Source organism: Copadichromis virginalis, linkage group LG2, assembly GCF_057382275.1.
Source record: "Copadichromis virginalis isolate Kocher_CV1m ecotype Utaka linkage group LG2, C_Virginalis_male_GT1.1, whole genome shotgun sequence".
Classification (NCBI taxonomy): Eukaryota; Metazoa; Chordata; class Actinopteri; order Cichliformes; family Cichlidae; genus Copadichromis; species Copadichromis virginalis.
The window spans coordinates 31,684,526-31,700,819 of NC_140619.1; the positions used below are offsets into that span (position 1 = coordinate 31,684,526).

Sequence of the window (16,294 nt, forward strand, 5' to 3'; positions counted from 1 at the left end):
CCTGATATACATCGCTTCACGATTGATGTCCTTGTAAAAGTTCTGCAAAGACAGAAGGAGGGGTTGGTTAGTGTAGTTTCTGTGTGTATGTATGCCTGTGTTCGCATGCATATGCATATATAACTGATAGAGGTTTTGAAACTATGCTATTAATTCCACGTTTATATTATACTATATTATACACCATAACATGCTGTATCACACTATACTATCCAATAATATGTATACTATACTGTACACTACACTACAACACTACACTATACCACATTACACTATCCTATTTTATACTATACTACAGTACTATACTATAATACTGATTGCTTGTGCTTTAATGTGGGAGCGTGTGTGTTTTCAAGTGTGCTAGATAAACTGCACAAACTCCCAGTTTAATTAAGTTTAATGATATCTACAGTGAACAGAGGAGTGGAACGAACTGATGTAACCTCACCTCCCATCACTAGCACAGGCCAATACACACAACAGCACCAACAGACACATAATCACAAATGTGACAAATTATAGTTAATTTTTCCACAGTATACCATCGAACCATTTTATATTGTCAAGGGTAAGATTTATTATTTATTGGACAATGAATTTTAAATTTAGGGAGCTAACATGTTTATATAGGGTGCCCATCAAGAAGACAAGTAAAGATTTGCAGCAGTCCACCTGTCTTTTAAATCTATAGCAACACAACTTTCAGTAGAACTACAGCATCACTTTCTATCTTTTATAGAGAACAATACAGCAACTGAGAGTTGTTTAAAAAAAATCTACACATATGTATGCTTAGTATATTGTAGATATAGTGTACAGTATATGTACTGAGTTAATATTTGTAACAACGAAAAAGAAAAATGAAACCAAAATGATATACTGCAAACCTTTTGAGAGTACTTCTTATGTTCAAATAAGTTTGTTTTGTTTTGATAGTTCATCTACATGAAAGAGCAGAATAAATATGCGTGTGACTGTGCCTGTGTGTATAATTCCTTAGTAAAGTTAGCCTGGGGGGTACGGTTAGGGGAGTGCACTAGTGCCTGCTTGTGGGCAGAGGGGATTTTTTTCAGTTGGCCAAATGAATGAAACAGAATAGCTAATGGGCAACTGCCACAGGCTACAAACTAAACACTCCTGCCATGTACCAGCAGCCTCCACCTTGGGGGTGGGGGATAAAGAGTTATTCTACATTATTATTCAAACACAGACGCATCCATCTGTCGAATTATGATTTTTTAAATGTTTGCATCTTGGAAATGAAAGGAAAAGAGTTTTGCTGAGGTATCATACGATTTAATCTGGCGTGGAAAAGATCATATGGTGGGTAGATGGCATCCATTACTAAACCTAAGAATACTGTGGGGGAGAATCTGATTAGGAGATCACATAAGAGAAAAGACGTGGAACAGACAGGAGCTGATGCAACCCAATGCAAAATGTAGGAGACCAGACAAGGAGATGAATCTTTGCCTTTAGATCAATCAGCACCCAAATTAAATGGGGGAAAAGAAAAAAGGCCTTGGCACATACGACAAGAAATAAAATCTGTGTTTCATAATAAACTCTTGGCTGCTTTGGATTCTATATAAAACAAAGTTTCACATTATATTGTATATTCAATTACTAATGGATTTATTGGTGTTGATGTGCGTACATCTAAGATCAGCAACTCTTTGCTATGAGACACTACACCAACAAGGCACTGTATATTGCAAGAATCACAAGGTAAGTAGCAATAAATGCTAATCCATGATGACACAAACATATCACACTTAGACACTAGAAAGCTAATGATGATGATGCTAACAAGACTTTCAAGCGCTGGCAACTTTGCCAGCTGATTTCAAAGAAGGTGGTTCTTACCAGAAGATTGACTGTGCAGCTCATGCGGTTGTTGCGGCTGTCATCGCTCATCACGGTGCGGTAGTCAAGGAGACGAATGAGGAGCCCCTTCACCAAGGAGACAAAGTGCTGCACCTGTGGCCTCAGCGTGGGTTTCTCAGCAGCACAGTCCAGCAATCTGGCAGACATGCTTCCACAATTTAATCATCAGAGACCTCTGAGAGGGTTTTACCTTGTTATTCAGGGTTATTCAGTTTGTCTATTAATGTACTGGCAGAAGACCAGAGCCAAGTGTGAAATGCTGCTCATGAGAGTTAGCAGGAAATCGATTGTGTATAGTGAAAAAAACTACAATACTTACATGCTCTCCAGTAGCTGCATGTAGCGTTCATCTCCTCCACCACCCTCCACCTCATGGTCCAACTTCAGAATGATCTCATTCTCAAACTGCCGAAGATTTTATTATTATTTTTTTAAAGTAACTATTACATTCTATTGTATTCTATTCTTAATATACCAACATCCTTAGAAGGCAGACAGATAACAAATTACAAAGCTCTGGAGCGTCATCGTATGCTCATATCACATCTTTTATTCTTTTTATCAATTGTTTTTCAGGCTTTCTCTTTCAGGGTAAACATCAAACAACTTTGCATCACTATCTACTGAGTCATCAGATTCCCTCTCCCTGCCTACCTAATGAGTGATCTTTGTTTGTCCTTTTGTATTTAAAACAAAGAATAAGTGTTCGCTTGGGTAACACCTCACAATAGTGCTATGTGCATACAGTCCAAGTAACAGGGAAAAATATTTTCGGTATCAGAACAAAAGGACATTTATCACTCAGAGCTTGATTAATAGCATAAAGAACAGCACTGAAAATGGGGAAAGCAAAGAGTGGGACAAAAGGTAGATTAAGAAGCAAAAGACGGGAGCAACAGAAGTGGAAATCAATTATGCATGCAAGCATAATTAAGGTGTCTCTTTTACTTTTATCTGCTGCATTACAGGAAATCAATGCGGGAGCACAATGTGTATGTGCCACAGTTATAGATTTTCTATTTCATTTGTTTTCCTTGTCTCTTCTTTTAATTTTAGCATGTATTCATAGATACAAATGCATCAAAGTCTGCAATATACAAGATTTATTTAAGTATTTTTTGTATCACGATTAGTTTTTAAATGGCTCGACTGTCTTAAGTTTAGTATGTATACTAATCGCTTGTGTTCTTATATGTGTGTACCTTGCTGAAGTTTCCAAAACGTGCATGTTCACAGGTGATCATGTCAAAGAAGATGGGAATAGTGGCCCTTCTCAGCTCTTCCTCAGGGATCAAAGTCATCTCCAGGATGGGACCCACCATGCCGGGGATGAAACAGATTTTATGACTGCCTGAAAAAACACACACATAGAAATAAACACACGTAATTGCTCGTATATGCAGACACAGCATTTTTCACTCACCCTCAGGTAACACTACAGGTCTCTGTCTGGCAAATACAAGAAGTATTTTTCTTCTACAGTAAGAGCTTTAGCTCTGTGCAGGATATAACCCTACTCTTCTGTACACACCACAGAAAACTGTGATATTTTTAGTGCACTGATATATTCAGATTGGTGTCTGTCAGTGTGAAACGCTGCTGACTCATGAACCTTTCTATCCACAGTTTATGAAGAAGAAAAACTACACATTACAGTATAGTTCTTACCTAGTTTATACCAGATGTCACGGATTGCAAAGCCAATAAGCCTTCTCATATCTCCATATCTGGAATTCAGAGTGTGGGACAATAAGGAAGGAAAAATACACAGAAAGCGAAAAAAGAAGACATTAGAATGTTAGTTTGGAAGCAGTGTCCTAATCAATACTGTTATTACTGAGTGGAAAAGATAATGCTCACCTACTCTTACTCAACTTGATCTAAATTAAATGCCTATCTACAGGTAACACACACTTTTAATAAGTAGTGGAGTTTGGACAGCAAACAAAGAATCCTAAATAGACCACAAATCAGTGGGGAGAGTAGGTGTGGTAAATTGGGAAATTAAATAGCTCTTCTCTCACTTGGCCAGAATCTTGTTCCTCTTGGTTGGTGAGAAATGTTGAAGCTGCAGGGACTCCTGGGTAATAAACGCAACTGCCAAGTGGAAGTAGTTATTCCACAACTAGACAGTGAGGAAGAGTGAGGAAGGGAGGGGATGCAGAGAAAGATAGCGTTTAAGGGGATTCAGACACAATAAGAAGGATGGCATCAATATGAGACAAAGCTCGGAAATATTGCACATAAAAATACAGTTACCTGGACTTCAAAGTCATCGTTATTAAGGAACTTTTCTTTCATAGTGTCAGCATATGTATTGATGGCTCTTAGGAACACCCTAATGAACAGATATAAAAAAATAAATCAAAAAGACATGTCAATGAAGTAAACTTTGCTGTGGCTGTGTTTGATCAAACTGAATGTTAAAAAAAGGAGAATACGAGTAAAAAACGAATAAAAGGATGGGATTCTTTAAAAAACCACAATGCAGCTTATTTTTTGTTTATCAAAGAATTCAGCTCTAGAGCTTAAAGCCACAGCTTTAAACTGTTATTCCAGACAAAAAAATGCAATATCGCATTCAATTCAAATCTTCTGTCACAGTGATAGATCATGATCGCAAGTTAACAAAGTGTGCAGGTGTATTGGCGTGATATGGCCTTATGGATTTCTAAAGTTAAGTAGCAAAACTACTCTCTGGCTCCCTCTGCTTCAACACTGTCTATCTATCACCATTATACAGAGCCAAATGCCATTCCTTCTCATTCCCCCTCCTTCTTTCATTTTCTTTTAAGTAGGCTTTTCTTTCTATATCTGCACATCTTCATTCTAACCCCGGTCTGCAGACTCCTTATCAAACTGCCTTTTCCTGTACCTCACATTAAATTTTTCCTATTTGCCTTTTCGTCTGACACAGCTTTAGCCTCCCTTTAGCTTACATCACAAAAAACACTGATAGCTTTCACTCCATCGGCTCACACACAGTCATATTTGCCACATCAGCCGTTTTCATCATCGCAGCCTTGATCCCAGCTTTCCTATCGCTAACTTATCCCTGTGTGGGTTCATGTGGATGAACCAGTCGACTGTTGATGTCGACTTTTTAAATGCATAAGCTGTAGCTCATGGGCAAACACATGTAGAACCATGCAAGAGAAGACTTTCAAACTGGTTCTGTGCATGTGTGTGTACATATCTGCAATATGTTACCTGTTCTGTACCATGATCATGGCCATCCAGTCAGACGGATACACATGTTTCCCAATCAAGTCCTTGAAAAGGAGGAAGGACTCCATTAGGAAGTCCTGCAGTAGAAGAAGACAAGAAGAACAAGAGACAAATGAGAATATAGAACTGTACTACACAGCAATATGCAAAGTTTTGAGCCACCCTTCATTTATACTTTGATAGGAAAATGAGACATTTTGCTGCACAAAAATGACAGATATAGCAAAAATGATACAAATTAAAACTTATATGTCCAAACAGTTACTTAATTTCTTTTTTTTATTATTTGTCAGAAGGCTCAATAAACACTCCAGTTTTTAAAAAAAATCCAGTTTTCTGCCATCTGCAGATATGTGTGTGAGGCACTTACCACTAGATCAGTAGTTCCACTGAAGGTTTCGATGTATGTAGAATAGTGTCGATCATCCATCTGACTTAGAATAGCTGTCATGCAGGCAACAACCCTCGACTACAGAGGTAAAGTGTGTAAAAAGAAAAAGAAAGAAAGAGATAACCCATTACTCTTAGCCTGAGAGCTACACATCTTAAGCCGAAAACTGAATCATCCATCCATACATCCATCTATTTTCTAAACCACTTATCCATTTCAGTTTTTGCTTGGGGGCTGGAGACTATTCCAGTTTCATAAGGTGAGGGGTGTGTTACTGTACACCCAGAACAGGTCAGCAATCTATTGCAGGGTGCTTTTGAGTCACTTAAGGTTATCCATACTGCACCAAGACTGACGCATAGCTAAACAGAAATTAAACTGTTTGCATCAACAGCTCGTTATTACCATGGAATTTTCAGATGATCATAATCACTATAACCAAACCCAATCATTGCCAGGAAGGCTGGCAGTGTCTGTAGTTTCTAAATTACATTCTATAGTTTACATCGTGGCACCCTGCCACAAGGTGAAATTAAAAAGAAATACCTTCCGAATGACTCGATCACTCCAAATAACAAATACAGAACTAAACCGCTCAGACTTTCTGATAACAACAAATGAGAAAAGGTACAATGAACTTCAGTAAAAATTCATTTTAACATAGTTCATCTGATTTACTTGTTGAAAAGATAAAGAGACGAAAACCTTTCAAACATCAACAAAAGCAAAAAAAAAAAAAAAAAAAAGCAGTTCAGACAAAAGTTCAGTGATGTGGTCAACCTTAATATCACCACAAAGGGGCTTTATAATGTGATAACATGTGATGTTGTCTAAAGATCGTTAAGCAAAAACGAAATAGAGTTTGAATGTTTCATGTTTGTGAGGGTCATCAGTTCATGCACTTAACTTGAAATATGGCCCAAGCTGAGTACACATAGACACACGCTGAGTTTAGTATTAGCAAGCGTCAGCGATAGAAGATAGAAAGAGTCCTGAGACAGAGCAGTTGGAAGAAGGAGCTGCGACTTCTGTGAGAAAGACAGACATGAAAGATGAGGCTAGGCATGAAAAAGAAAAAAAAAGTTTTACCTAAGTTAGCTTTAAATCTGTGTGAAAAGTACTGAGGAAAAACTCTCTCGAGCTGGATTAGAGCAGAATATTCATGGGAAATTTAGAGCAGATCTTTCCACATCCAGAGGCTGAGAGGGGGAAGGCACTGAGAATGGTAATGGTCAATGAAGGTGAAGAAAACAGAGAAAAAAAATACAGAAACTGATCTGCATCAACTTGAAGAAAACATGAATAATTACTGGCATGAAAGAAAATGTGAATTTATTTTAAGGTTTGTGCATATTATATATGTATGGAAGCCCGTTTCCGCCACTAAAAAAAAAAAAAAAAGGATCCATAACTCAAAATTTCGAGTTATTTTCTCGAAATTTCGAGTTATTATCTCGAAATTTCGACATATTAACTCAAAATTTTGAGAAAAGCAACTCGAAATTTCGAGTTAGCGCTGCCAATCAGTAATCTACGTGAATGACGTTATTTCCATGTTACCCGGAAGCTGAAGCCCTCAGCTACAAATGCTACAGCTAAGCTACCGGTATTACATCCAGTCGTGAATGCACAGATTGCTGAGTGTTTTCAGCCTGGCTTCACAAATGATGAAATCCCTGTGTTATTAGCTGAATCACATGGTGTTACTATCAGCAAACATACTTTAATTTGTTGGGATCCGTTTTTGAGTGCGCGGTCCTGCGCCATATGCTTCCGGGTAACAAGAAAGCGACCTCATTCACGTATATTTTTGATTGGCAGAGCTAACTCGAAATTTTGAGAAAAGTAACTCGAAATTTCGAGTTATATTTCTCGAAATTTCGAGATAATAACTCGAAATTTCGAGAAAATAACTCGAAATTTCGAGTTATGGATACTAGCTTTTTTTTTTTTTTTTAGTGGCGGAAACGGGCTTCCATATATATGTTCCTAAAAGTGTTGAAATCTTTGCTGATTAAGTGAAATTTTGTCAATCTACACTCTTCCTCCTTCATGTTCTCCACCAGCTGGACTACTGTTGCATTTTTAATCATTTTTCTTGTTGATTTCATTGACTCTTTTTGCCAGGTTCAATTTGACTTCTTCAAGTGGTCTGTAAATAAATCCTCCCTCCACATAATCATCACACCACTGAGCCTCAAAAGGGCCTGAACATTTTTAAACACTGGTAAACACTAATATGTTTCCCCTTATATGCCCTTGTTTTGTTACACTACATATAGTTTTTGTTATGATCCTCCTTCTGCTGCTACACTGAGTTCAGTAAACATTCAGAACAGGTATTTCTGCCACCGGGATTTGTGAGAAATTATCCTTCGGAGTTGGTGGCAGAAAAGGAGACACGAGACAGAGATTAAGGATGATGGATGACTAATTGAAGATGAAAGATGAATGGCATCTAACGCGATGACAGCTTTAATTTGATCAAAAGTGGCAGGGTTTGTGTTTGTGCTTGCCTGCATTCTAATAAGCAACGATACTTTTTCAGTCATGTATGCAAACAAAACTTAAAAGTTCATTAAAACTTCATTAAAACATAGCTGCGAGCAGCAACGAAGGGGGCAAGCGGTTCAGCAGGGCACAGTCACCATGGCAACTTAATGTGATCGTGTTAGAAACGTGACTTTAAGCACTCATAGGAAACAGACAGTCTTCACAATGTGGTCCCGGGTCTGTGCATTACGTTTGGATGTAATAGCTCTGAGCATTGCTGAGATATGACCTCACTACCACATTTGTAAGCTTGCTGCTGATTTCAGTTGACTGTGACCTATTATTGCCTTTAAATAATAATCAAAAAAATCAAAAAAAATATGTCAACTTTGGTTATCATGGGTTTAGGGCTTATCAGTGACAACTTTGTGGAAAACGTCAAAAACATTTTCATAAAAATCAAAATGTCTCAGCATAAGCCACAAAGTTCAGCAGTACTTCATTTGTTAAAAAGTCATCCACGTGTTTTAAACTTTGCAACTTTAAACCAGTGGCGGTGCAGGCGTGGTCAAGCCTCAAACACAACACGAGGGATGTTTTTTTTATTAAGCTGGTTGTTTTTCAGCTCCTGATAGCAGCAATGCTGGTGACAGATGTGTAAGAAATGCAAGGACAGAGATGCCGAAGCTGCCAAATGATCAAACCATTCTTCCATTGTGTTAGTCTGTTATGTGCTGCAAAACTGGATCACCTGTCAAACCGACTACATGATAATCTTCTGCTATTTGAGATGATGCGATAGTCTTTTTATTTACTTGCAACATTGTTCCTTAAACAGTAAAATAAAACACAGCTGTGCTAGAACACGTACATTTCAATTTCAAAGTAGAGAAACAAAAAATAAATGAATAAAAATCTGCAGCTTTGTGTGATCCTACAACACTTTGCAAGTGAATTATTCTTGAATATATAGGATTGATTTTTATACACAACTTGATTACAGTAAATCAATATCATCTTTTATATTATCTGTTAATGCTTATACATGACGACACAAAGTTGTGTGAGTAAAACAGCAGTACACATAGTTTGTGGTCCCATAAGGAGGTGCAGCATTTATTCACCACAGCACTTGATAAAAGGCTTCTGTGGGTTACACATGTGTTTTGTCATGAATCGCTGTGCGGCAGGCAGGAGTTGGACCCAAAGTGCAGGACTCACAGACTCAGGGAGGTGAACTCAAAACTCAGCTTTATTTGCTGGCAGGGAAAAAAAACATACAAACTAATCTAAACTGGGAACTTGGAAAACTCACAGAGAGACACACAGGGAGATCCACACAGCAAGAGGGACGACGCGACACTGACTCAGAGAAACACAGGGTTTAAATACACTGGGAAGTAACGAGGGGAATGAGACACAGAAGGAGGGCACAGCTGGGAGAAATCAGGACTGACGAGACAAGCAAAGCAGGACGCATTCACATGAGACACGGACCATCAAAGTAAAACAGGAAGTATCACACAGAGACGCGAACTTGACACAGTGGAGACAGCAACTAAGAAATACAGAGACATAAACCATAAGGCAGAGGTCTAAGAACCAAAATACACAGGGAAATACTCAGCTGGGAACACAAGAGACTAGAGAGAGTAACAAAAAACCAACCATGAGAACAATGCACAATGCAGAGTGACAGAAAACAAGAAACTCAAACATGCAAAGACACACAATTACACAGAACAGAGGGGACACAGAGAGACATGAAGGGCAAGGGATCAAAACTAGAAGCCATAGAATAAATCACACACAAGTACAATAATACAAAAATCACAAAGAACTAAAAACGCTGGGTCAGGAGACCCAGGACCGTGACAGTACCCCCCCCTCAAGGGCTGGCTCCAGACAGCCCAAACACAGAAAAACAAAACCAAACAGAAAACAACCCAGGGCGGGCGGCGGGGGCCCAGGACGGAGGGCTCGGAACAGAAAACAAAAGAAGAGCACAGCAAACACCGGAGCCCAAGAAAACAACCCAAACACAGAGCAGTTCAGGGGGCCGACCATGCGGAAGGCAGCGGCGGCCCTCCAGTCTCAGGCGTGCTGGCCATGGCCTGGTGGGCACAGGACCAGACGAGGCAGGACCAGGCGAAGCACAGGCTGAGGCTGGACCAGACGAGGACGAAGACTCGGAGGCCGGACCAGACGAGGTTGCAGAGGCTGAGGCTGGACCAGGCGGAGCTGCAGAGGCTGAGGCTGGACCAGGCGGAGCTGCAGAGGCTGAACCAGGGGGAGCACAGGCTGAAGCCGAAGCTGGGCCAGGCGGAGCAGAAGCAGAAGCCAAAGCTGGACCAGAAGCAGAGGCTGAGACCGGACCAGGCGTAGCAGAAGCAGAGGCAGAGGCTGGCCCAGGCGTAGCAGAAGCACAGGCAGATGCAGCCGGACCAGGCGACGACGAGGCGGTCGCAGGTGGCGGCTGGACAGGCTCCTCGGGCCCTCCAGCTGATGCGGCGTGAGGCTGAACGGGCCCCTCGGACCCTTCAGCGGAGACAGGAGGCTGAACGGGCCCCTCGGGCCCTCCAGCGGAGACAGGTGGCTGAATGGGCCCCTCGGGCCCTCCAGCGGAGACAGGTGGCTGAACGGGCTCCTCGGGCCCTCCAGCGGAGACAGGTGGCTGAACGGGCCCCTCGGACCCTCCAGCGGAGACAGGAGGCTGAACGGGCCCCTCGGACCCTCCAGCGGAGACAGGAGGCTGAACGGGCCCCTTGGGCCCTTCAGCGGAGACGAGGAGGTGCTGGCCGGGCTCACTGGAACCCCCAGCGGACGAGGTACATGGCGGCGTGGGAGCCGCGGAGTCCTGGATGAGCTCATCCGAGCTTCCAGCAGGAGCTGATGTAGAGCCAGAGAGGTTTGGGACCCCTGGCTGAATGTTAAGCCGAACAGAAGACCGTATTGCTATCGGGGACTGGGCCAATGGTTCAGGTGCGAGCTGAGCTACTGGAGATGCGGATGAGAGTGGGAGCTGAGCTACTGATGGTGGTGAAGTAGATAACTGCACGGGAGACTGAACTGAGGGCGTCTGCACTGGCACAGGGGACTGAACTGATGTCTGTTGTAACGGAGGTGGTGAGAGTGGAGTAGGCAGTGGAGTTGATGACTTCACAGGAGAATGAACCAGAGGTGAGTGCACAGGAGACTGAGCTAGAGGTGGTAGTGATAGTTGAGGGGAAAGTGGAGCTGGTGATTGAGTGGATGACTGTGCTAAGGGATGCTGCACTGGGGACACTGGAGACTGCGCTGGGGACACTGGAGACTGCGCTGGGGATTGCAGTGATGGTTGTAGTGGAGGTGTGACGGGTGGAGGAGTGGCTGAAGTGGCTGCGGGTCGGGCGGCTAGTGGCTCAGCTATAGAGCATATTAACGGCAGGGCTATGGGTTGAATGTCTGACTGAGTAGCAGCCTGAATGGCTGGGTGTAGTGATGGTGGTGGTGGAAGGGAAACAGGTGGTAGTGTGGATGACGGAACTAAGGGCGACTGAGTGGCAGACCGAACTGATGACTGAAGCGATGGTAGAGGTGAAAATGGAGCGTGTGGTGGAGTTAATGGCTGTGCTAGCGGGGACACAGGAGATGGAGCTAGCGCTTCTGGCTGGGCAGCTAAGTGAAAAAAACACAGCCCCGGAATAAACAGTCCCAAAGTCAGGAAACTCTTGATTGTCCCTTCCACTCACCACAGCTGGCAACTCAGACGTCTCGGGGTCTGGCTGTGGCGGTGGGTGTCGGCGGCGTGAATGCCGTTTTCTTCGGGAAGCCGGAGGTGCGGTGATGGAGGAAACTGGCAACGACGGAGAGATCACGGCCGGCTCCTCATCCTCCGACCACATTGCTGCGAGAAAAGCAGCGGGTGAGTGACAGTCAGAGTGGAGGGTGGATGGAGAGGAGTCCAGTGGCAGCGGCGTGGAAACGTTTCCCGATTGTGGCGGTCGCTGTTGCGGTATGACGAGCTCGCGAGCTTGTACTGTCTCCTTGGCTTTCTGCAGATTGGACAGTAGGCCCGAAAATCCTGAGAGCTCGCGAAGATGGGGATTCCCCTTGAGAATTGCCTCGATGGCGTTTATCCCAATGGACATTGCTTTAATGTCCGAGGCATGGGAAACTCGCTCCCACAGGCTGAAGATGCGGGCCAAATCGCTTTCCCGGGAGGAGCCTGCTGGGTCCATGTCTGGTCGCGTCGTTCTGTCATGAATCGCTGTGCGGCAGGCAGGAGTTGGACCCAAAGTGCAGGACTCACAGACTCAGGGAGGTGAACTCAAAACTCAGCTTTATTTGCTGGCAGGGAAAAAACATACAAACTAATCTAAACTGGGAACTTGGAAAACTCACAGAGAGACACACAGGGAGATCCACACAGCAAGAGGGACGACGCGACACTGACTCAGAGAAACACAGGGTTTAAATACACTGGGAAGTAACGAGGGGAATGAGACACAGAAGGAGGGCACAGCTGGGAGAAATCAGGACTGACGAGACAAGCAAAGCAGGACGCATTCACATGAGACACGGACCATCAAAGTAAAACAGGAAGTATCACACAGAGACGCGAACTTGACACAGTGGAGACAGCAACTAAGAAATACAGAGACATAAACCATAAGGCAGAGGTCTAAGAACCAAAATACACAGGGAAATACTCAGCTGGGAACACAAGAGACTAGACTAGAGAGAGTAACAAAAAACCAACCATGAGAACATAATGCACAATGCAGAGTGACAGAAAACAAGAAACTCAAACATGCAAAGACACACAATTACACAGAACAGAGGGGACACAGAGAGACATGAAGGGCAAGGGATCAAAACTAGAAGCCATAGAATAAATCACACACAAGTACAATAATACAAAAATCACAAAGAACTAAAAACGCTGGGTCAGGAGACCCAGGACCGTGACATGTTTCCTCACTCTCAGCCCTTTTAAAAGCTCTCTCTCTCCTCAAGATGCAATTAAGGACTTGAAAGATCGTTCATTGTGACAAAGGAGAAACAATTTAGGGTCTTGGGAGGGGAGAGGACTTGAGGATGCATAAGTTAGCATAATTAAAAGCACCCTCGGAATCAAGGGACTGTCCCTGAACGCTGTGCCACATTTCTAAACTTTTAACATGCAGTCCTTGGGGTTGCCAACAGACTCTAAAGGCAGGAGGAGAAGAAGAAGAAAGGAATGAATGATGAAATAAAAAGCATACATATAATGGGTGCCTACAGAGCTTAGTCGCTAATAAATATCTTACTGAGAATGTATGTTCTTGAATGTGCGTGCGTGTGTGTGTCTATGTGTGTGTGTGTGTGTGGTTTTGTGTATTAGTGCTCAGGGTATAACTACCCCCATCCTCCACCCAACCGTCTGCACTATGGTGACACCAGAGACCCCATCACCATACTTCCTTTTTTAATCTCGCTTCCCTTCTTTCACATTTCTCTTTCCTCTTATGTCTCCCTCTTAAAAGTGCTGGGAGATCAGTTTAGTGTGACACCTAAGTACAGAGTAAGTGCTGGAAGAAACACTTAAATGAGGGAACAATGATTAGTTTGTGCTTAAATAACAACTTATCTGTCACTAAAATTAACTCCTGTCATTGAAAGTAAACCTTAGTATGAGAAAACACTGTTATTGACAGCAGTGGCAAGTCTTTAAATTATGCATATATACTAATATATGTAATTTAGTAGGAAACTCTCCCCAAAGGTGGTAAAAACCAACAGACAGGATCAAGAAGCACAATTAACTCTATTTTTTTTCACCCCTCGCTCTTCCTTTTTTGCCTCCTTAGAGTGCACTGCCTGATCAGTAATAGGATTAGGAACACACACACACACACTTACTCAGGAAAACTACTCAACAGCTCATACATTTTTGGTTTAGTGTTCACTGTGCTGGTGTATATGTGGATGTTACTGTTTTGAAGTGTAGGTCACGTGTCACATTGCCCTACTTCACTCTAATTGGTGTTCTCTGAGGGGCAGTGCTCTCAATCTCCTTTAACACCATCTAAACACGACACAAATGCTGAAAGGGCCAAATATCTAGCCATCAAATGCTCCTGCGTCCTCACACATGAATGTGTTTCATCAACACATTGTTGCATGCAAAGACGCATGGAAGGTATATTTTTGTTGTGTATAATAATAAAACTGCAAACAATCACACTGTGTATGACAGAGAGAGAGCTTAGGGCTTGTTGAGGCAAAGGCCTTACACAACAGCTAAAAGATTACTGGCAAAACATGGCACAGACTTTGCCAAGGTCTGAGATTTCATTCCCTTCCTCCTCCATCCTTTGCTTTCCTTTAACCCTTTAAGACCTACCATAGAACCAAGTCCGCCAGAGCTTATATTATATTTTTACATGCCGTAGTGCCATTTTTGGGAGCATTTCAAGTTGATTTACATCAATACAACCATTACAGCCCAAATGTTAATAATATGTCTGCATTAAGTGCATAGTAATTACATAAATTGCAAAAAAGTGCAATAAACTACAAAAAAATTGAAAATTGTTTTTGTTTTTTTAACATATATTTCTAGTTAGAGAAATTTAAGAGGCTTATCCCTCAAAACTTTAAATACAAAAAAGTTGCACAAAATAGTTTCCCACCACAGGAAATTTATTTTAAGTGTCTTCATAGTTTTATTTTTGAAATACACCAATTTTCATATACTGCAGGAAAAACAAAAAGAAATATTATAATGCAAATTAGCAAAAAAAACAGCATGTGCATCAAAACAAACTATTTCGAGCAGTGCAATATGAGTTCTAAGCATCCCAGAAACGACACAGAAAGTCATAAAGTCAAAGATAACTTTTAAAAACACCAGTAGAGGCTCATAAGGCCACGATGGTAAAAAACTACATTTCCGCAAAATAACGACACTTCCGGTTTCGAGCAGGTCATGGCGGACATGCGATAGTTCACGCTGATGGACGTAGGAAGTGTTATGAACAGCTGATCGGATCGGCAAAGCGTGTTTCTGGAATATTATGTTTTTGTTGCTACAAGTGCTTTTTATGCAGTTTTTGCAAAGCTATATGTGGAAGGAAACTGTGACCTAGGACAAGCTGATGGCATAAGATGTAAGTACAACTCCTCCGGTTTCATATGAAAAAAAATTATTGCTCTAGCTCACGTGGTTACAGAGCTACCAGGATTTAAAAATAGTTACGCAAAATGGAGCGTGTCCGCTCCGACCGGCTTTAAAGGGTTAATATGTCTATCCATTCTCTCATTCTGGCCACTGCTGTTGGCAACAAATTCACAGCTGTAATTTCCAAGTTGCTTCCAAATGACAGTTACCTGACAAAGCAGTTTGTATCCTGATAACTTTCACTGCATATCATCTGCTGTCTGATAATGTGTTGCTGTCATTACTGTGGTGACAGCGTCAAACGAAATGTTTTTACTGATAGTGATAGCAGCGATAGATCTCAGTGAGCATTCATCCACTCAACAACAGATGATATTAGGAAGATATGATTTACACTCTCAAATTACTAGTTTGAAATAGTAATTGAACCCAGATGTTACACCTGCTTACAGCTTATAGTGAAACTGAAATTCTATTGTGTCTTGAGCCATAATTAGCAAAAAAAATAGAGTGAAACATGAAATTTTCATGTGGAATTCCAGCCACCAAATGACAGAATTCCTGGTTGGTCCACTGTAAAGCCAAAATATAAACAGAATACAAGTAGGATTTAATAGATATATGTTATTATTATTTGTAACTAATTTATGCTTGCAGAGATGTATAGAGATGTGTGTTTCGCGTCCATGATTGCTAACCAAACTAATCTAATACACCAAAAAAGAGGGAACTTTTTTTCTGCGAAAAGATTTTTTTCTAAACATAGCAAAAAAATGTGAATATCAGGATTTCACCACAACATTCACATTTACAAATGTAATCCAGGCTTGTATCTTAGGTCTATTTGTACAAGTCTCTTCTCTGAACCTAAATTCCTGCTACTTTCATTTTACAGATCAGCAAGATCCATATGAGTGCCCCCAAAGCAGGAGAGATATGTGCATTTATGAACATACCATAACTTTATCACTACAAATGACAATTTACCTCTGACATGGAGACAGAACTGTTACACTGGAAGGAAAATTACACAGTATACTTTTCTACCCTTCAGCTGGTAGACTGGCACTTGTGTTGGAAATTTGCCATATAGAGAAGCTAGCATCTCAGATTGTAGCGTCAACCCTGTGATTAAGGCAAGAATACAGAGT

The 16,294-nt window shown here is 41.7% G+C and overlaps 1 protein-coding gene across 1 annotated transcript in view; it reads right to left on the bottom strand.

Annotated features, from left to right (window-relative positions):
• The window catches only part of dock2 (dedicator of cytokinesis 2), a 102,971-nt gene that overhangs the window by 12,204 nt on the left and 74,473 nt on the right, over nt 1–16,294 (bottom strand). Inside the window, exons 27-35 of the mRNA XM_085429793.1 lie at nt 5,486–5,584; nt 5,098–5,192; nt 4,147–4,225; nt 3,912–4,012; nt 3,556–3,614; nt 3,090–3,238; nt 2,207–2,292; nt 1,867–2,023; nt 2–42 (exon numbers count right to left, since the gene is read on the bottom strand). Coding sequence (XP_085285919.1) covers nt 2–42; nt 1,867–2,023; nt 2,207–2,292; nt 3,090–3,238; nt 3,556–3,614; nt 3,912–4,012; nt 4,147–4,225; nt 5,098–5,192; nt 5,486–5,584 — 866 coding nt within the window. The remainder of the gene's footprint in view (nt 1; nt 43–1,866; nt 2,024–2,206; nt 2,293–3,089; nt 3,239–3,555; nt 3,615–3,911; nt 4,013–4,146; nt 4,226–5,097; nt 5,193–5,485; nt 5,585–16,294) is intronic.